We start from the raw sequence: 21302 nt of genomic DNA, 5'->3' as shown, positions 1-21302 counted from the left end.
AACAGCAGAAGACATCGTACAACTGCTTTCGCTGTGTGAGTATTCCTCTTGCAGAGTAAGCTGACCTCTGTGGGGGGGGAGGAGGTGGAGTTCCCCTTTGGCTTGTCCCGTGATGTTGTTTTGATATTTGAGAAAGCATCGCCTCTCCTCTGGCCTAGATAGAAGATGCATTAATCACTAAACCAGAATAGTCTGTATTGGTTCGGATGCATCTACATCACGTGGCAACTCACATCTAGACATAACAATGAGATTGATATGTCTAGATGGAGATAACAAGTCTTCCACTGAGTCCCGACATTTTTCTACTGTAGACCAGAAGTGACAAACTAAACACATTTTTATGACCATCGTAATAGATTCTCCTTAATGCTGGCTGCAGTTTGCAACCTCGCCACCAGAGGACACTAAAATCCTGCATACCAGAGCTTTAAATAGACACAAAGACATTTCTGGTTTTAAAGAACAACCCATGAAAAACCATCTGCTAATAATTTATCATTTTTATTTAATATTTGAATATAAATCTCTGTCAAATGAAAATACCTAAATGATAGACAAATCATACATATATACAGAATTTATAAAAGGAAACAAAATCATTTGTAGTCGACTTGTTTTCAGGGATTTCTCGGGACTCCTTTGTCACTGTTCTTTTACATGTTTTCCAAATTCAAAGGAAGTTGGACCAGTACACTTTATGGACATATGTTTCTGTGTTGCTAGAGTTCAAGACATGTACAGGTCAGGCAGCCTTTTGTAATACAGGGTTCTCCCACAAACAAACATACTATTTGACAGCTTACTGAAGTGCACACTGTGACAGAAAAAAAAAGGTTATAATGGTTATAAAACTCACCTTAAAATGTAACATTTGGCTTGTGAAAGATGGCGTTATGGTATGGAGTAGATAATGTGACAGAATAAACCCAACCCTGATGTAAGGGCTCATACAAGCTGCCATTTGGAGTCACACCTCGTGACTTGGTTACAGTATGGTGGAAAAGGCTACAGCAGAATACACGATAAAACCAAAATCTAAACAACTTCTCCTGGCACAGTACAAAGGATAAGGCTAAAACAGTGCTCTCATATTAATTCATACGCCTACTGTTGACACCCAGAAAACCAATCAAAACTCCAGTCTGTTTTTTTTGGCAAGGAATTGCTGCAGTCCCACAAAAAAATGGGAAGTTAACTCATTTGCACAGAAAGAAAACTTACACATGGTTATGCTTCTTGAGTAACATAGGATCCATTGTCCTGACAGATACTTGTGGAGCTTACCACCACATTAAATACTTCTAACCAGAGTGAGATGGAAATCTTGTTGCTTTCAACAAGATTAAACAAACCCAAGAAAGATAAAAAGAGGTAGGCGACGTGACCTTTAGAATATGTGTATTGCTGGCATCCAGTGTTTGACTAAAATGTATTAACACTAAACAGAGGGCAGGATACTTTGTGTATTGTAACATACTTTGCCGACTTAAAAGCTTAATCCGAGTGTAACCTAAATTGGTTGGCATTAGTCAGCTGTAGTCTGTGGCAGTCTGGTGTTGAGCTAATTCACCACAATAAAGCTTAAGAGGAAATCATACAAAAAGACCACATCTGTCTGATTGAAACACTGAAGAAAACTTCTGAGGAGGCTTCATATTTAACGGAAAAGCTATTCTTTAAACTCAAATAAGGCTTCAGAAGGTCCAGCCTGGAATAAGATCAGCGTGTGACAAGTTATTCTGTAAATGTTGGCGTTTACCTTCACTCCCCTACTTGTTCTATTGAAGATGTAGGTCACTTTAAATGTCTCAGACACACTGAAAAAGGCATTATTTACTCCAGTGGAGTGTAAATTATCAGACGATCGATGGCAATTATTGCATCTGACATGACATCAGAGAAATAAAAGGTATTGTGAAATATAAATGTTACAAGGAAATGGTCAGCTCAAGCAACACGTGGGTAATGGAATGACGGCAACCGAGACGACTTGATTTACAGCTTAGAGTGACTGAGTCATTTTTTTTCCCCCGTCCATGCTCACGTGAATTATGATCTCGACAATGATAGTGGCTAGGGATTCACATACACACACACACACACACACAGAGTTATTTATCAAATAATTTAAAAATACCATCATTTGCATTAGACTGAATAAAATTGGCAGGTGAAATGAATGATTTTTGCCAGTCATTTCCAGATAAGTTTGATTTGATTAAAGAGGCCATATACTTACAGCTTGTAAAATATACGTCAACTGTTCACTTCTCAAACATTCAGTATATTCTACCAACTACACAAATGGAAAAAAAATTTAAAAAAAAAATGTTGTTCTCTCATTCAAAAAGTGTGCCGTGCAGAGATAAGCAAAAAGGCCAAAAAACAGGTGGGCCACGCAAAGCATTAGGTAGGAGAGTCTTGAGAGGAGAAATAAAAATGTTGGTTTATGAACCATCTCTTTCCACCAGTAATACAGTTGTTTTTTATATAAAAAATCATCCCTGTTCAGGCACACCCCTGTAATGCAGAACTGCTCATATCAACAGCCATCTTGGAAAACATTCATGGTTCCAGTACTCAGACTGGCTCCACACATTCAGCCCTTCACTCAACATCGCTACAGAAAATGTAACTGCAGTAGCTCGCGCCGACGCTGGGGATAAAAACAGCATTACTGATGGAAATACCTGGTGTTGGTTCAATAGTTAAAGATATCAGAACTTGCTCTCTTCTTCCTCCACATGCTGCCTCTGTCATCTTGCCTTCCTGTGGGAGCCCACGAAGCACCTCTGCAGAGACAATGCAGACCTTTGGGCTGCGGGGCAGAGCTACAACATGGCTATGCTCTCTGGGGTACAGTTGAGATGTGTGGATGTGCTGCTTCCCCCAGGGGACTTGAGGCCCTTAGTTGCCCCGCCCATTGTCGAGCCCCGGGACCTGGAGCCCAAGATAACCCCTGATCCGTGGTGGCTCTGCTGCAGGCCTGCCATCAAGGTCTCACTGGTGACTGTGCCGAACTCGTAGGTGAAGGTGCCGTAGAAGACCAGGATGTCCACGGTGAAGACCCACTCGCAGATGGCTGCGGCGTGCTGCAGGATGAAGCTCTCGTGGATGAAGAAGATGCCGCCTGAGGGGAGGACAAGTTAAGGACAAACATCTCTGCAAACAATTCCCAGGAGGAAAAAAATCCCTGAATCAAGTCTACTATATAATGAGGTGAGGTATATCACAAGCAGCTTGATTGACTGAACTGCAGAAGAAAAATAAACCAGGACAATAAATAAGTGGTAGAGAAAAACTGCTTTGTAGCTGGAAAACTTAGGGAAGTGTGTTACTGCAGTGCAGGTAAGAAGAAAGTCTGTTAATGATTAAAGTAAACATAGACAGATGTTATTGTGGCTTTGGATTCCATGGCTCCCCATGGCCTCGGAACGAATTGGAAATATTTTGCACATCTCAAACAATGTTCTGCCTTGTGCTCCTGAACACATCTTCTCCCCATTAGTTAAATCGTCTCTTTTTTCCTGCCTCCTGCACCAAAATGTTCACTCGCTGATCGGCATATATACCGTACAGTACATAACTGCTGCCTCTGCACAACACAAAGGACGTCGGACTAATGCACAAAGGATACTAAGGACGAGGGAGACCATGGCTCCCAGTGCCAGAGCCACCCGGAAGTGTGCCATCCAGTAGTCGAGGGCGGTTACAGCCACCCTGTAGGTGAGCACACACTGCAGGCACACAAACAGCAGCCCTGCTGGAAATGCAACACCGGCACCCACGTAGTGAAGAGATTTGGCGTGATCGACCTGTCAAGACAGGAACATACAGTCAGGACAGCTGTGTCTTAACTCACTGGTAGCTATATACAGTATCTGTTCAATTAAAAAGATAATTAAAAAAATATATATCTTTACCTGGAAGTTGCCTACCATGACCAGACCGATGCCGTTGGTGCAGCCAGACACCAGAGCGCTTGTGTTGACCCAACATCTGTGGCTGTGTTCGATCACCTGTGCGTAGCGCAGAAAGCACACCATCACCACTGCAGGACAAAGGAGGAAATATGCACAAATATGCACACGTCAGCTATGTTCACAAAATGAACAAAACCTGCAGAAGCCTTTAAATATCAACTTAAAAAGAAGAATTAACTGGTATTTTCCATAAGTAATAGGATTTTTTTTTCATGTTCTTTACGACTGTTTAAAAATTATCTTTCTTCTTGAGTTTAATTTTCATTGAACAAGAAAGGCTGTTGGGCAGTGGCGCCACCGATTCTGCTGACGCTACACTATCTGGATTGTTTGACCGTCGTCTCAGACAGGATGTGTTCTCTAATGTTGACATCTCTGGCTGCATGAGGGGGCAGTTTTCTCTGCAGGCTTAGCATCACAGTTTAAAAACTCTAAAACCGCATTGTTGCAGCTCGTTTCAATACGTACCACCAAGGCAGTAAAACAATGAAGCACATTAAAAGCCACCAACATTAAGGTCTGAATTAAAGTATCCAGACAGTTCTATACTAGTGAGACAAAAGAAAAAGAGAGACATTCAATCTGTAGACACAAACGTGAGGAAATAAAATAAAGGGTATGAGCTGAAAAAAATGGAAATACATCTCAGATGAATAATGAAGCCATAGTGAAAACAGCAGGAGAGACGCAATTAAGGGCAGATCGGGGAAATTGGGGCAGAAATGAGTGGTGATAAAACAAGACAGGAGGTGGAGGAGTAATGGAGGAAGGCCGTGCAGGGGAAAGGACAGCGGGGGGAAGTAGAAGGAAAGCTTTATTCATTATTGATTAGAGAGAACGGGCTATTTCAAGCCCCCCTATAACTCTTGGAACTAGTGGCTGACATCTGTGGGCACCAAGCAGGATTAATATAACACACAGAGAGCGGACAGTGGGGACAAACCTTAAACACTGTTAACCTCAACTATTTTTGTGTAATTGTGTTTGTGTTAATGAGCAAAAGGTCACAAAGAGATGGAGATGGAGATTCAACCGATTCAGCTAATTATACTTTATTAAACGACAGTGGATTTTTACAAGGTACTCATATACTTTTTTGCTTTTTATTACAAATTTTACAAAATTATTATTTGCACATACTCTCCATCTTGCTAGTTTAGTTTGATATTGTTGTTGTGATACTGTTGTTGTTTAAGCAGCTGGTTTAACATAATAAAAACGGGGAAAACCTGAACCTGAACACCAAACACAACGGCTGTGAGTGAGTTGTTAACCCGCATCTGTGTTGTTTAATTTGTACAAAACGAAAAAGGTAAAAACGACAACATGTGATTTACGGGACAATTTATCCGTGGGTGCAGCAGCTTCCTGGAGTCTTTACTAGTTGCCTGGAAACCTTGCAGACACAACAAGCCTGTAGGAAGCAGCTGTGCCCAGCTCCAGCACATAAATCCACATTGTTGTTCATCAGTGAGCTTCAGAGATGTTGGTAGGAAGATTTTGTGCAAATTTTGGACACGTTTAAGCTGTTGCAGTGTTTATGCCCAAGTTGCTCCATTCGCAATTTATTAAGTGATAAGTTTAGATTCCGATATTGTGTCTGTTGTATGTCTTTAAACGGACAATCAGTTAACAGTGATTCAAGGCATTTGTCAAGAAGCATGCGTCATATAATTGATGCTCTGATTGGTTAGGACGTTTCAATTGTGTGAAGAAGTATTTTTAAAAATGAAACACATGGTTTAATCACCATGACTTCGTATGTATTTATGGATGCAGTTCAGTTCAGGGTCTTACCCATGAAGGCTCCAACGTTGCCGATGAGGCTGAACAGGCAGCTTTCGGGGGGGTATGAGCCACATTTACTGTAGAACATAAAACAGTTTTCATTATTATAATAACTTATACTCAAACACGTCTATACTGCTGCATACAGACCACGATCATTTGACCATCTGCCACCATTTATTACCGGGTAGGTGTCAAACAAGACTGACAAGATGCCAGATGCTTTTCTAAACTTTTTGATTCTTTTGATTTTTCATTATGTAAAAGTGCTCCGTTTTCTGCATCATAGCAACACAAAATTGGAATTCAGATTAGAAATTACAGATAAAGACATGATTGAAAAAGCATCTGAGTCACTTCAGGCCTTTTTACAACAGTGCTTTTGTGCTTGGCCGTGCTTAGAGGCTTATATGCAGATTAAACTAATGCAATTCATGCAAAGCGTGGGTAAATGGCTACCACAGAGCTGCAACATAACAAGGTACTTATTCATGCCTCAGGGCCTTTGCTGACACAAATGAGCTTTTTTATTCTGCAGAGACAAAGACATAAAGTGTAGGTACAGCAGGAGACCTGATGAGGGGGATGTCCTGGATGGTGCAGCATGTCTTGGGGAAGCCTGGTCGGGGCAGCTCCTCTGTGCATGTTACATTGTAAGACCTGTAGCAGTAACATAATTGTCAGTTCATTCCCTGCAGGCAAAGCTGAGCTTTTAGATTTTTACACCCATTTAAAAAAATAAATAAATAAATGAACATACCAGTTCTCCACAGGACACACGTGGTGATTCATCACAGCCATGGCATACCTGCAAAGAATAATAATACATTTAAGTGAGAACGTCAAACATGTAGTGTCACTTAATCCCTAATGGAACTATTATCAGGACACAATTATTAGCATCAGGACATTTTCAGTGTCTAGAAATTCTATAATCTGTACTTGTTCCTCCGTAGTATGTTTAAATGTGACACCATATATGATGCAGACTCACACTATCCATATTCCTGTGATGGAGAAGGCAGACAGGCTGACAGGCAGGACGATCCAGGCAGTCATTGGGCTGGCAGTGAGTTGGCTTTGTCCCAAGCATGGGGTGAGAGGGGGGCTTCGGGCTGGAGTGGCAACACGACAGAAGGGATCAGGTAGGGGGTGGGTGGGGGTGTGGGGTCACTAACACACAGGGAAACACACGGGGGGGGACATGAGAGGACAAAAGGGGGAATGGCACAGCTCTTCTGCTCCACAGGGCCCTGCAACCAGCAGCAACCTGAAAGAAGAGGAGGGGAAAGCATTCAGGCCTACTTTAATTATATCTATGAATAGAGGTGTCCAGGAGTTACACTGTTGAAAAGAATTGTAATTTGTGAGTCTCAGTCATCTCACTCAAGTACAGTGATCAGGAATAACACTATGACCATCGGCAGATGAAGTGAAAAACACTGATTATCTCATTATCGTGGCACCCATCAATGGGTTTGATATATTAGGCAGCAAGTGAGCGCTTTGTTGTCATAGTTTAGTTCGAAGCAAGAAATATGGGCAAGAGGAAGTTATTTGAGAGACTTTGACACAGACAAATAGTGACAGCTAGACAAGTGGATCAGAAAAGCTCTTGTGGGGTGTTCCTGGTCTGCAGAGGTCAGTATGAAAGTGGTCCAAGAAAGCAAAAGTAGTGAACCAGCAAAGGCTGTGGTCCGATCCAAACGATGAGCTACTGTAACTCAAACTACTGACAAAGTTGATGCTGGTTCTGATATAAAGATGTCACAGCATAGTGCATCACAGTTTGTTTTATATGGAGCTGCCACTGCTGGTCAGGTCATCCATGCTGACCCCTGTCCACTTCTATAAGAGCCTACAATGGACACATGGGGACCACAGCGCATTGCAAGAAGGTGGTCTGATGAATCACGTTTTCTTTTACATCACAGGATAATCCACCCTGGCACAAAGCAAAACTGCTCCAGGAATGATTTGAGGAACAAAACAACGAGTTCAAGGTGTTGTCTTGGCCGTCAATCCAATCGAACATCTGTAGGACAAACAAATACAATCCATGGAGGCCCCACCTCACAACAAAACAGCTAACTGCTAACGTCTTGGTACCAGATGTCACAGCACACCTTCAGAGGTCTAGTGGAGTCCATGCCTCAAAGGTTCGGGGATGATTTGGCAGCAAAAGTGTGACCGACACAATATTAGCTAGGTGGTCATAATGCTATGGCTGATCAATGTATGGCAAATGTGTTGAATTTCAACAAATCCTGCGCCGACATATTAGAGTAAACTTCATAACACAAAATGAAACAAAGGGCTACAGCTGACAGCCAGGTGACTGTGTGACAGGAAGAAACTTGTGAACAGAGTCTGTGTCTGCTAAGAACACTACACAGAGGTAAAGAAAACAAACCAGTCACATTTTCACACAGTCTTCTCATAAAGTTGTAATGTAAGCTGACAGTGTGCCAATGGTGCTGGGCACGAAGAAAAAAATTGCAGTGATAGTTTATCCACACACAAACTGAGTGGACTTTTTGGAATGAATTTCTCCTGCTATCACTGTTTAAGATCAGTGCGCTGTTTATGGAGACAAGAAATGTGGTTTACTGTAAATGCTACCTCATCCAACCTTTAACAAAGTAAATCTTTAATGACAACTTTCTCCAAATGACGATTGGACAAGGAGACAGCACCTCTTGAAAAGAAATGAATGACATGAAGCTGTAAAAGCTAGTGAGGTTAAAGTGTGGCCTTCTGAGAATTCATCCAAGGTCAGCTCTGTGGTGGAACGAAGCAGGGCACCACAACGGCCATATCATTTTACACAGTGTACAGTTACAAGTGTGCCCTTGGCTCAGAGGGAGTATACAGTGAACTCTCATGAACTAGACTTAATCAAATCCACACAAAAAGACAAATGATGTAGGTTTTTTATAAACCGTTTCTTATCTAATCAACGTCAACAACTTCCTTCCATTTGCTGTTGGTATTGTAATGTTGGGAAAGCAAACAAGACAGAATGGGAAGTGTCTTACTTCTGCAATGCTAGATATCAAGTCATATTTTAGAAGCATAACAATGATTCACTGATTTCACGCTTTTTAATCACGAACTTTTGGGTTTTAGACAGTTAGTGAGACACAATAAGAAATGTGAAGCCATCACTTTGGACTAGAAAATTGTGATGAGCATGCGTCTCCATGTCCTAGGCCAAACGACTGATCAGTTAACCGAGAGATGATGAAACTGTTAGTTGCCGCCCTATTGACTATGTCAATGTGGTCTTAAACAATGACCCTAATGCTTCTATAGAGGTTGTATACAAGAGTAAACACAAATAAAAAGGGATATATGCCTGGTGTAATTCTGACTGGACTCCAGTTTGACATTTTCACCATTAGTTTAGCGACTGCCTTAGCAAAGGTCACCAAGAGTGTGGTTGCATTTTTAAGGGAAGGGTTTCGTTAAAGGTTAGGGTCTGATGTTTGCCAACAGGACACCCATTATTGATATTGCCATACCTCAGATGACACCGACTCATGTGACCACCACCATCTGCAAAACAAGCTTCTCCACCTGAACGGACTTTATTAGACAGACCTTAAATCACAGCGAGTACACAGACATCCGTTTGTTTGGGGTTTGCTGTCTCATTCACTTCTCTAAAATACTGTCAGTAAATAAGTTGGACCACGTCTCCACTGGTTTCTCTGGTTACCATTTCTTTCTCAAAATATCTTCTGACTTTTCCATAGTCAAGAAACTCCCCAGCAATTAATGCATATTCATTTTTCTTTCGTGGCTTCATGTTTGGTTCACCATTAAGGTAAGCACGTATTAAACAAATCAATCTTTATGCACAGATTTAATTACTTAAGGTACGGACACACCGAACTGACATCAAAGAACTACCGGCAACAAAAGTAAACTGTGTCACCTCACGTCTCCCGTCTATGAGCAAAAAAGCTGCACTTGAAAACAGCACTAAGAGTAGGCAGTGGCCAGCGGGCAGATACGTTCTGCATCTACATGAAAGTAAAATAAATCTTCAGCGAAACCAAAAGAGCAACTATTAGCTTGGAGGCAAGGAAGCGAGGAAGAACTACAAACCGCCTTAGAGAGCTGACCTCTCCTGAATCATGCTGGTCCACGCTTTATTCATTATAGATCATTATGGTGTGAAAATATTTGCGTATTTGAATGTTCAGATGGCCGCAAACGCTCACTGATGGCCCGACACCAGACAATGTCAGACCTTTGGCATGGTGTGTCATGGCCTTTAAAGGTGAATTTACAGTGTATTTATTTTGTTTTGATTGTTTTTTCCGATCATTTCCATACACAAACACGTACAGCTACCTGCCCTCGTGACTCAAGTAAAGATGTGTACTTATGTGCTACAGAGTACACGGTGGCTGTTAACTCTGGTGAAAGTATAAAGTCAGTAGTGGAGAGCGTGTAAAAGCTTTTGAATTGACTGTCAAATACAGGACTATGGACGAAGGCCAGAATACACACAGAAACTTGTGGTTGTTTTCCAGTGTTCACAGAGATTGGGAAGCCTGTAAATCACAGCCAAGAGAAGACATAAAGAAAACTATAAAACTGCCAAGTCACAGCAGGAAAAAAATAAAAAATAAATAGGATGGGAGAAAATTGCTGTTTTGATACCTTCCTCAAAGTATTGAAATAACAATAGATCAGTTGTATTTTAAATGGAAGTATTGCTCTGTATTGGACTTCTCCTATTGAATTCTTTATTTTAAGGAAATGAAACTGATGAAATAAAACAAAATCACATCAGCTGTGAAAGTGTTACTTTCTCACTACTGTTTTCACTACTGTTTTTGCTAGTTAATAAATCATGATCCTTAAATTTATAGTTGTCATCAACGCAACAAAAAACTGTCTAACAGCACAGTGGTGACAAGTAAACACATACTAAAACCTAAACATACAGTAAGATTTTATAAAAAGTAAATTAAACGAAGAATAAGTGGTAAAAGTTCACAAGCTGTCATGAAACATAAGGATTACCACATTTCCTTTTAATACTATGACCTAGCCAATCTGAAGGTATAGACACAAGGGGCCAGAACACCCCCAACCCGCGCAGCCATTCAGAGCAAATATTCGCCGCTGTACTTGTAAGACTACATGCAACAATGAGCATGTTCTGTTGTGAACAAATAATTATTATCAACCACCCAGTCAACTACTGCAGCCGAACAAACGCAGTAACATCACGAGGCTCGAAAGCCTCCTCTCAGGAACCGGGTAGCGGTTTCATTAGCCTCGTTAGCTTCAACCTAGCTAGCCAGTTAGCTTGTACTTTGCCAGTTGCCTTGACTTGACACTTGGCCGCATCTTGATTTCCGCTAGCCTATACGACAAGCTGCTAAACAAAAGACATATTAATGCTAAGAACACTGATGTAACTTCATCGGCTAGTCCAGGAAAACGATTTTACACCTACCTTCCACCTTCTATCCCCACAACAGACCTCGACAACCTTGGTTTCCCTTTAAAAAAACAGCGTTTTCTTAGCAAATAAGAGTAGCCGCTTTAATAACTTCCGGTTGTACTTTTCAAAATAAAATACCGCGATAGTTTCACTCATAATGTGATTATTTTTTATATAAACCTTGGAGACATAAATCAGAGTTTGTTGCTTTTATTTGTATCATTTTAATATGAGTGTAAAATATAGAAGAAGCTGCGCAGTGTTGTCCCAACATACAAAAAAATTATTAATTGTAGAGTACTTGGAAGGATGCTCATTGCCCAGGCAATAACATTTAAGACAGGGGGGAAACATCTTACATGTGAGTTTAATGTATATAAACAAACAGTTTATACTCGTCTTCCATTCAGTCAGGGCACGGTTTATCTTGACAGGAGCAAATATGACGCTTTTATTTTTGCACAATCGCATAATCTCTTATTCTAGTGTAACTAACTTGACAAAGAGCTGAGTACTGCCAGGTCCTTATGCGACGCTTTCATGAGGTTTTTCTTTTTTAATTTCTTTAATTTTTTGGTGAGAATTTACAGTAAAAAGTCTGATTTGAACCTTAATGAATTAAAACGCCCTCTGATTTTTTTTTTTTTTTTTTTATTAATCTGTAAAATGGTTGCTGACACTTTTTTTTAATAAAACGTACAAAAATATTTGTATTCTGTAGAGTACATATTTAGGAATGCATGACTGTAATAGCCAAAGGCAGGAAGAAAGAAAAAGAGCGTGGTATTTCAATTTGGAAATTGGTTAGATGGAGATTTCTCCATCTTTTGAAATCCATAATTTTAAAATGGTTTCAAGTTTCTGTAACAAATTAAATCATCTTGCCCTGTCACAAATGATACAGGTGATCATTAGGCAAAAAAGAACACACCACACAGTAGAAAAGGCACACATGTTGGGCTACTAATAACTTTTGTTATTAGTAGTAACACGTAGATAATGTTCACAGTAGAAAACTACCTCACGCGATGTGTAAAAGATGGTAACTGGTTAACTTTGCATGCAACCACAGAACATAAAAATAAGATGGACGTCCTAAGAGGGTGAGCCAAAAAAAAATCTAGGTTCTAGGCTGGAGGCAGGATTGGCAGGAGGCTGGAAAGCAGAGTACAAAGGCAACTACAAGGGCTCTCCAGGCCGTTGGTGGAAGAGGGTGGATTCTGGGGAGGGGGGAGAGGAACTATGGAAGAGATGTGGTGGTCGCTGACTCAGGACCAGGCTAGGCATCGCTTGATTGATTATAACAGCATCGTCAAATATAATTACACCTACCTCGGCCATGGTCACTTCACCTTCAAGGACCTGCAGCTGAGATAAAGGCATCAGAGAGACCATCATCTTACATACCATTACCTGAGCTGTATGACTGTATGACTGTTGCACCACTTTTTCTACACATAAATTTTTTTTTTACATGTACAAATTATTACTACACGTGTTCAACTGGAAGTTTTCATGTATATACACTATATTACCAAAAGTATTCGCTCACCCATTCAAATGATCAGAATCAGGTGTTCTAATCACTTGGCCTGGCCCCAGGTGTATAAATTCAAGCACTCAGGCATGCAGACTGTGAAACAAGACATTTGTGAAAGAATGGGCCGCTCTCAGGAGCTCAGTGAATTCCAGCGTGGAACTGTCATAGGATGCCACTTGTGCAACAAATCCAGTCGTGAAATTTCCTCGCTCCTAAATATTCCACAGTCAACTGTCAGCTCTATTATAACAAAATGGAAGCGTTTGGGAAAAACAGCAACTCAGCCACGAAGTGGTAGGCCACGTAAAGTGACGGAGAGGGGTCAGCGGATGCTGAAGCGCATAGTGCAAAGAGGTCGCCGACTTTCTGCACAGTCAATTGCTACAGAGCTACAAACTTCATGTGACCTTCAGATTAGCCCAAGTACAGTACGCAGAGAGCTTCATGGAATGGGTTTCCATGGCCGAGCAGCTGCAGCCAAGCCACACATCACCAAGTGCAATGCAAGGCGTCGGATGCAATGGTGTAAAGCACGCCGCCACTGGCCTCTAGAGCAGTGGAGACGCGTTCTCTGGAGTGATGAATCACGCTTTACCATCTGGCAATCTGATGGACGAGTCTGGGTTTGGAGGTTGCCAGGAGAACGGTACATTTCAGATTGCATTGTGCCAACTGTGAAATTTGGTGGAGGAGGAATTATGGTATGGGGTTGTTTTTCAGGAGCTGGGCTTGGCCCCTTAGTTCCAGTGAAAGGAACATTGAATGCTTCAGGATACCAAAACATTTTGGACAATTCCATGCTCCCAACCTTGTGGGAACAGTTTGGAGCGGGCCCCTTCCTCTTCCAACATGACTGTGCACCAGTGCACAAAGCAAGGTCCATAAAGACGTGGATGACAGAGTCTGGTGTGGATGAACTTGACTGGCCTGCACAGAGTCCTGACCTGAACCCGATAGAACACCTTTGGGATGAATTAGAGCGGAGACTGAGAGCCAGGCCTTCTCGACCAACATCAGTGTGTGACCTCACCAATGCGCTTTTGGAAGAATGGTCAAAAATTCCTATAAACACTCTCCTCAACCTTGTGGACAGTCTTCCCAGAAGAGTTGAAGCTGTAATAGCTGCAAAAGGTGGACCGACATCATATTGAATTCTATGAGTTAGGAATGGGATGGCACTTCAGTTCATAGAATGAGTAAAGGCAGGTGAGCGAATACTTTTGGTAATATAGTGTATTTGTTTATTGGGGTTTATTTATAACTACAAACTTCTAGAGAACCAGCACCTGATTGTTGTGTAAAGTTGTGGACGATTTCAAAATCACAGATCACATGACATGGTTGCCATAACAACGAGTATGACATTTTTAATGAGTCTAAATGAGTTTTGAAATTCAACAACATTTACACTTTCAACTGTAGTGTGCGTTTGAACAATATTTCAAGATGGTGAGTTAAACTGCAAATGTAACGACTGTAAAAATGTTAAAATGATTTTTTACAGTTAAGCATGACAGCTGATCTTAGCTTAGTGCCGAGGAGACACTAGCTTATAAGTCTATCAGCAGTAGCGTTGATAAGTTAGAAGGCCAGCTAGCTAAATGTAAATGAGAGTTGTTTGGAGATTTTATCCGTGTGATTCTTAATTTATTTTTCACCCAGCCACCCAAGACTAACGGAGAAAAAGGAGAAGGCAAGAATCAGAGAAAGGACAATGAGCCCAAAGAGGACACACCCAAGGCTGAGGTTGGCGTTAACGGCTAACGTAGCTAGCTTGCTATAAAGTTAGCGTGTACTTACAAGATGTGCTATGTAAAAGCTGTAAAGTTGTTATATCAGCGTAATATACTTAATGTGTGGAAGTGTATTTTAGTATTTATTTGGAATACAGTTAACAGGTTTTGTCAGTTGTTGTTAGCTTAGCATCAATCAGACACTAACTGCCAGAGTTTACTCACGTTGTTCTTAATTCACTGTCTGTCTGTCTGTCTAGGGAGCCGAGACTGAAGACCAGGTTGTGGACACACTTGGCAAGTCACCAGCAGCGGTGGGCAAGCATTCAGCGCCAGAGAAGACAAAGGATGAGGTCTGAGCTGATAGATGACATACACAGATCAGCCATAAAATTATTCATAAGATCAATATTATTCTACTTTAATCACCCAGATTGACCTGACCTGTCCTATGGTTAAGACATTTCTGACTGTGCACAGAACTATTTGGCTTTGCTGTTCATCTCAAGTAGCAATACTACTAGATGACTGTTTATCAATTCAGCATATTTGGATATAAAGGCAACCACTTTAATAATAATAAAAAAAAACTCCTCACAATCGTTTTATCTCAAAGAGATCCTGTTTTAGGTGCAGAGAATACACAATAGAGAGCTGGGACACAGGGGTTGATAATGTGCAAGAAATTAAAACTTTTGCAATTCAACTACTGCACTAATTATGCAACAGGGGACATCACACAGTTCATGTATTCAGATCTTTCTAATCCACTGCCTTTCACAGAAATGTGAAAAAAAAGTTCAGTGAGAGAGTCTATAAAGATGATTTGGACGATTTGCAGCCATATTGGAGTGGCACTACACGAATCCATGCTTTACACTGACTGAACAATTGAAATACATGAGACACGAGTCTACAGCAGTCACTGGCAGCTGCCCAAACACCTTAATTGAATGTGGTAGAAAAAATCCTTCCCCTCTGTGTTGTCCCAATGGAGAAATGACTCATGCACAAAAATCTGACAAAGATAAGCAGTTCGTGATAACCCATAGCTGTAATAGCTGCACTCTAGCGTCTGAAAAACTGTCCTTGATACGAATGTCTTCTACCTGCAGCTGTGGGAGGAATATTTAAAGGTTCAAAAAGAGTTTCAGAAGGTGCAGAGGCAGAAGAAGCACTTTATGATTGAAACGGACAAAGCTCAAAGATTCTGGGATAACTCCAAGAGAAATCTGGAGATGACAAAGGCCAGGCTGAGGGAAAAGCTCAGGTTGAAACAGGAGGCTGAGAGACGACGCCAAGCTGAAATTAAGGTAAGTTTTGCACACACTGCCTAGGTGTCAAATTCATATCTCAGCGCCACCATTTTTGAATTAGCCTGAATCAGGCACTGCTCTTAAGGAAATGTATGATTGACACCATGGAGGTGGTTAGCTTTAGCCATCTTGTACAGTCTGGTTTACTCAGAGGTCAGGCTCTTCAAGGCAATTGGGATTTGCTTTTTTTTTTTACTGGTAATTATTAACATTTTTAATGTTGTCATTTAGCTACGTACAGTTTATACAATGGTCCTGTTGTGAGAGAAGGAGAACACAAACAACAGATTCCATGATACAGATTTATTGTAATTTCTAAGAAGGGTAATGGAGGAAAGTAATGGCAAACAAGTGTGTTAGAGTATTTACACAAGTGTGACATAAAACATGAAGTGAAGCAGGCATCCAGTGTTGAATGTACGTATTTATAGATACTTAGACTTGTTTTACTGTTAAATATCACTTTTATGATTACATACCAGACTTAAATTTTCATCATCTGGAACTTGTTTGAAAACTATGTCAAAACTTTGGATTTAAAATTCAAACGCTTAATTGAGATTGTTTTATGATTTGCTCAAAATAATGATCAAATAACAACAACCTCCATCTAAAAGATGACTGAATTCATTAAATTACCACCAAGTGCTATTTTCACTTTTTCAAGTTGCTTTGAATATAACATTTGGAACATTAATGTATGTAGTGGCTAGTCCTTATTTAGCCGCTACTGGATTGAGGCTGTGTTGGGACGCGTACTCGGTTTAAAATAAAATAATAATCAATAGTCCGTTTTCCGTTGTTTACTTAAATGTCCTTTTTATTTCCTATGACGGTGCCTTTGATTATAGTGAAAAACAAAATGGTTGAAATAATAAACTCAAGCACAGTCGAAAAACTGTTGGTCTCCTCCACTACAGCAAACAAAACACATAATTAAGCCAAACTTAAAACACCTGTAGCCACCTTCGGCTGCATGACACTCAGCCACGCATGACATTTCGCTGCCTTCTGGTGGCTCGGAGGAAAACAACCCTCTTAAAGAATATGTATTGTACAATGTATTTTAAGTAATTCCTTTGGGGTGAGTAATCTTTTATAGGTGTATAAAATTTATAAAATAAATTTTTGATCACTGTTTCCAGGAGCACGAGCTGAAGCTCAAACAGCTGAAGACTGCACAACACAATGAGCTCTCTGAACTGAAGATGGCTGTCAGCGCCACAATCTCAAAGACCCATGTAGAGCTTGTGGAGCAAGAGGTGGCGCTTCAGGTTACAAAGCACCATCTACAGGTAGACAAGAAAGAGAAAGAGTTCCATGCCGGAGTCGACATTAGATTACTCCAGCAGGTGAGCCCAGAATAAGGTTTACACTGTTTGATTCTCTAGTTGCTGTTTGTTGTATTTTTCAGCATCTGTATTACAAATCTGTCCATTTTTAAAAAAAAAAAAATAGAAACAGCAGGAGGAATTGGCGGGATTGTATATGACGTTTGAAAAGCAAGTTATAGGTAAATACAGTTGTATTGCGTATTTGAATTAAAATCAAACTGAGTGCTATCGTAAAACTCTGCTTGTCTGCTTTTTTTGTATCTTTTGATATTTCAATAGAAACTGAGGCAGAATATTTGAGAAAAAAAGATTTCATGGTAAAGGAAAGCAAGAAAAGAACAACAGCTGAGCTCAGTGACATTGAGCAGAAGATGAAAGAACGCACCACAAGTATTTTATTTGAGCATGAGAATGCTTGGCAACTGTTCTCCAGATCGAACAAAAATGTCTTAAAGCCAAAGAGTGTAGTACTCCAGAGGAAGACCTTAGAGGTAAGACATGTCAAAAACTCACTATAGTCCTGCCAGACATAATGGCACACAAAAAAGGCGTCACACAACAGAGGTGAATTCATCTACAGCCCATGTGCTTATTCCTTTAATTCTTACATCTTTTTTGTTTCTTTAAATCTGTGCATCTGGAGGATACAGAAAATTAAGCTGTTTATATAACTGAATGAAGTACAGGTTGCCATTGTTGTCATGTGATAGAAAGAACTTAAAGATCTGAAGGAAAGAACAGATCATCTGACCAGGAGGCTGGCAGCATCTGTAGAGAGCACAGCACACCTCACTAAGACTCTACAGGAAATGGAGGCAAAGCTGTCAGAGAACCACCAGCAGCTAGTCACCCAGAGAAAAGCCATGGCCAAGAGTTGGAAGGTTTGCTGCTGTTTAAGACATTGGAAAGCATTACGCTACCTCGTATCATTATCACATATATTGTTTATGTTTATTTTATTTTAATTTTTTTTAAAAAAAAGATCAAATCACAATAAATCTGTGTATTTGTATTGGAATTTGTGAATTGGAATACATTGCTTCTCAAATTTTAAAAGAACCATGCAAGAGTAAATGTTAAAACATTATCCAAGCTAATTGCCACAGTAAACATTTACTAGATGGTTCTAATTTGACCTGTAAAAGTCCACTGTTGGAACATTTCATTTTTAATATTCAAAAAACAGTTATATCCATTTAAATGAAAGTCTGGGGTAAAACAGACGACCCATAAACTTCTGCTAATCTCTCCAACAGAAGAGCAAAAAGAATTCTGCACGTATACTCGAGGAGAGACGCAACCTGTATTTGAAGCACCATCAGCTGGAGCTGAAACATGAACAGGTTAACTGCTATTAACTGATTGTTTATCTTTATTCATTCTCTGAACACATCATTAATGCTTCCTCCAGATTCAGCAGAAGATTGACGAGATGCAGAAGAGGCAGACTGAGGCCATTTTAAACATACAGCAGGGAAGCAACCTGAAGTCTATGTTTGCCGAAAACAAGATAAGTGCCTTGACAGAAAAGCTTGAGAAGGAGCAACTTAAACTCTGGGTCGCGCTGACTGTTGGACAGGGAGACCAAACGGCGTTAGAAAACATTAAGGTACATTTTGTAACTGCGTGCTTTATTTTTAACCTGTAGTTTGTACGACCACATACAGTAGTCAGGCTGCGATCCATTTACCTCGGAAGTCTGAGCGTGATTTGACCTAGTTTGGGAAACCAAAATATTGTTGTCAGCAATTGTGCAATACTTGTGAATACAAATACAGAAACCACATAGATTGTCGTACAATACGGTATGAATAGTACAGTGTACATGACTGATTACATAAGACACAAATAGACAAGAGTTCTTATTTGTTGAGGTTGTTGAGGTTCCTCCAACTTCCTGATGCAGTGGCTCCTGTGGAAATTCTCTACTGGGAACTCAGGTTTTCTGACCTCCCATTCCAAACAAACGCACCATCACTGTGTAACTTCATGGCCTCATTAATGGCCCCAATACCCGTCCTCTAATGCGAAACATGAGACACTCAGCCCAGTCAAGTTTTGTGTAAAACAATTTTACACATCTAAGTCTGGGGAAACAGTTGCATAATGTATTCAGCGTCTCTGGAGGTGTTCTCTAAAGTTTGTCAAGGAAAAGTTCATTTTATATTGTGGAGTATAATAAATACTGCACCCTCATGAATAGGTTGATAGTGGGGCATGAAACTTTCTGTGTTTCTGTTCCTCTTTATGACTTCATAATGTTGACTGGGATAGGTCCCAGTCCCCCCACGACCCTTTGCAGGACAAGTGGTTACAGAAGATGAATGAATGAATGACTTATTATGGTTGAAGTGTTAATGAATTGCAGTTTATAAGCTGTTTTTCTACCTGTAGGAACTATTTCAATCCAAAGATGCCATCATCAAGGATTTGGAGAATAACTTGTCAGGAGATTTAAAAGTAGGTCATCATTTATCTGCAACATTTATGTAAGTTACTGCATTTGTTTGTCTGACCAGATGAAATACTGCCATGTTTTATTAAAATAAACATGTGACTGGTAGGACTTCAAACAATTAGTTAAGGAAGTGGAGGATTTGGGAATCTCCACGGAGAAGTGGCTCCCAATCTGTGACATGGATAAGGCTCCTGTAGGTCACATGGTTAGTAATCAGTGTCTGATTGTTTGTGTGTTTGTTTAATTGATCTGGATGTAATTATTATTATTTTCATTGTTGTCTCTTTTTTGGTGCTGTCATGTTTTAATGAAATAAACATGTGATTTGCAGAACATTGATGATCTAACGCAAGAAATGATGTCGCTGTCTATCTCCGAAGACAAGTCGAAGACAGCTCTCAGGTTTGCAGTCAGCTATTCCTCCACATTGTCCAACCCAAATCATGTAATCTCTCTCGTGCAATTGCTGATAATTCCACAAGTTGCATAAATCTACGGTTTATCCATATTATTTTAACATTTTAGCACTTGGTGAATATATTGTCCAGTATTTAATTGCTTGAGTAAGCTATCACAAGCTCAAGTTCCCCAGGCTATTTTTTTTTCCTTGCTTTTTTCAATATTACAACTAAATAGAATGTTAGCTTAACAAAGTCTTCCGACAAAAAGTGCGGTAAGAAGTCAGTCTCCATTACCTCATATCCCTCATAAACGCACATGTAACAAGTAAGAAGGAACCCTCTTCTCTCTGTTATACAGAATAAGGCTGCAGTGTCAGCTGTCAGACCATTATGACTACATTTATTAGCAGGAGTTAATTATTTTGGAGGTTTGCAGGTTCTTCAGTCTCAAATAAAGCTGCAGGGAAATTACTTTTCCTTTTTATTTCTTTTCTAGGACCTCCTTGTCCTCAGATGTCTGATGGAGAACCCTCTGCCATGCTTCATCCTTAAAACCTTTTACATTTTGCATCGCTTTCATTGAGTAGAACATGAAACATGGAATCTTCAAAAAGCCTTTTCAATTTAGTTGTGTGTAAATAAACATTTGTTCTTCCTTTGATTCTTCGTCACTTATTTATTTGTCAAGTGTTTTTCGCCTGATTTGCAATTCTGGCTGTTTGATTTACTGAGGTTGTTTTTCTGTTTTCAGCAGAAAGACAGATGGATTTTGTACTGGCATTTTCTTTCTTAAAATGTTTCCACTGGAGAATGACAGAATTATAATCTAAAATTTGAATGGTTTGAACATGAAGTCCTGAAACTTGTCTTTTCATTTTGTGCATATAATGTTACTGAGTATCCTTGCAACTCAACCTGAGTTGCAAGTTGTAAATTGAAAGCCTGAATTAAGTAACATAGTAATTTGGTGAGTCTAAGCTCTGCAGGCTGAATATGACTGCACACAAGCTGGTTTTAGACAAAACAACTCTTCATATCTGAAAGTCAGTGCTGCTTTGGCATGTTTAGGTCTAGATAAGACAAAGCGATAAATCTAGCAGCAACCATTTGCTCATTTCAGCCTTTTCCACTGCTTATACATTTCCTATAGTAAGCCCAGGAAAGCTAACTTGAATAAAGATTTTAATGATAAAATTCAATGTAATGACTCCCTGGAAGATACCTATCCCATCTTCATGAATTATTTTTTTCCCATTATATCAGCTTCTGTAATTTCAAC

At 40.1% G+C, this 21302-nt stretch overlaps 2 protein-coding genes across 2 annotated transcripts; one reads left to right on the top strand and one right to left on the bottom strand.

Annotated features, from left to right (window-relative positions):
• Positions 1-490: 490 nt before the first annotated feature.
• LOC311492775 (transmembrane protein 150A-like) lies at positions 491-11328 on the bottom strand. Its single transcript, XM_084551179.1, has 8 exons — positions 11254-11328; positions 6769-7044; positions 6535-6582; positions 6348-6434; positions 5784-5851; positions 3927-4054; positions 3641-3818; positions 491-3133 (listed from the first exon to the last, which is right to left on the bottom strand). The coding sequence occupies exons 2-8, from the start codon at positions 6831-6833 to the stop codon at positions 2835-2837; spliced, it is 873 nt and encodes a 290-aa protein (XP_084407305.1). The 5' UTR covers positions 6834-7044; positions 11254-11328; the 3' UTR covers positions 491-2834.
• A 2693-nt stretch (positions 11329-14021) lies between these two features.
• LOC311493173 (dynein regulatory complex subunit 4-like) lies at positions 14022-20678 on the top strand. Its single transcript, XM_084551734.1, has 14 exons — positions 14022-14230; positions 14444-14527; positions 14775-14867; positions 15630-15827; positions 16976-17182; positions 17289-17355; positions 17405-17655; positions 17875-18045; positions 18421-18507; positions 18576-18773; positions 19559-19624; positions 19729-19827; positions 19954-20024; positions 20520-20678. Exons 1-14 carry the CDS (start codon positions 14228-14230, stop codon positions 20542-20544), a joined length of 1620 nt encoding a protein of 539 aa, XP_084407860.1. The 5' UTR covers positions 14022-14227; the 3' UTR covers positions 20545-20678.
• Positions 20679-21302: the final 624 nt, after the last annotated feature.

Source organism: Chelon labrosus, assembly GCF_963514085.1.
Source record: "Chelon labrosus genome assembly, chromosome: 9".
Lineage (NCBI taxonomy): Eukaryota > Metazoa > Chordata > Actinopteri > Mugiliformes > Mugilidae > Chelon > Chelon labrosus.
The sequence above is the reverse complement of the archived record's forward strand: the minus strand, read 5'-3'. Positions and strand labels throughout refer to the sequence as shown.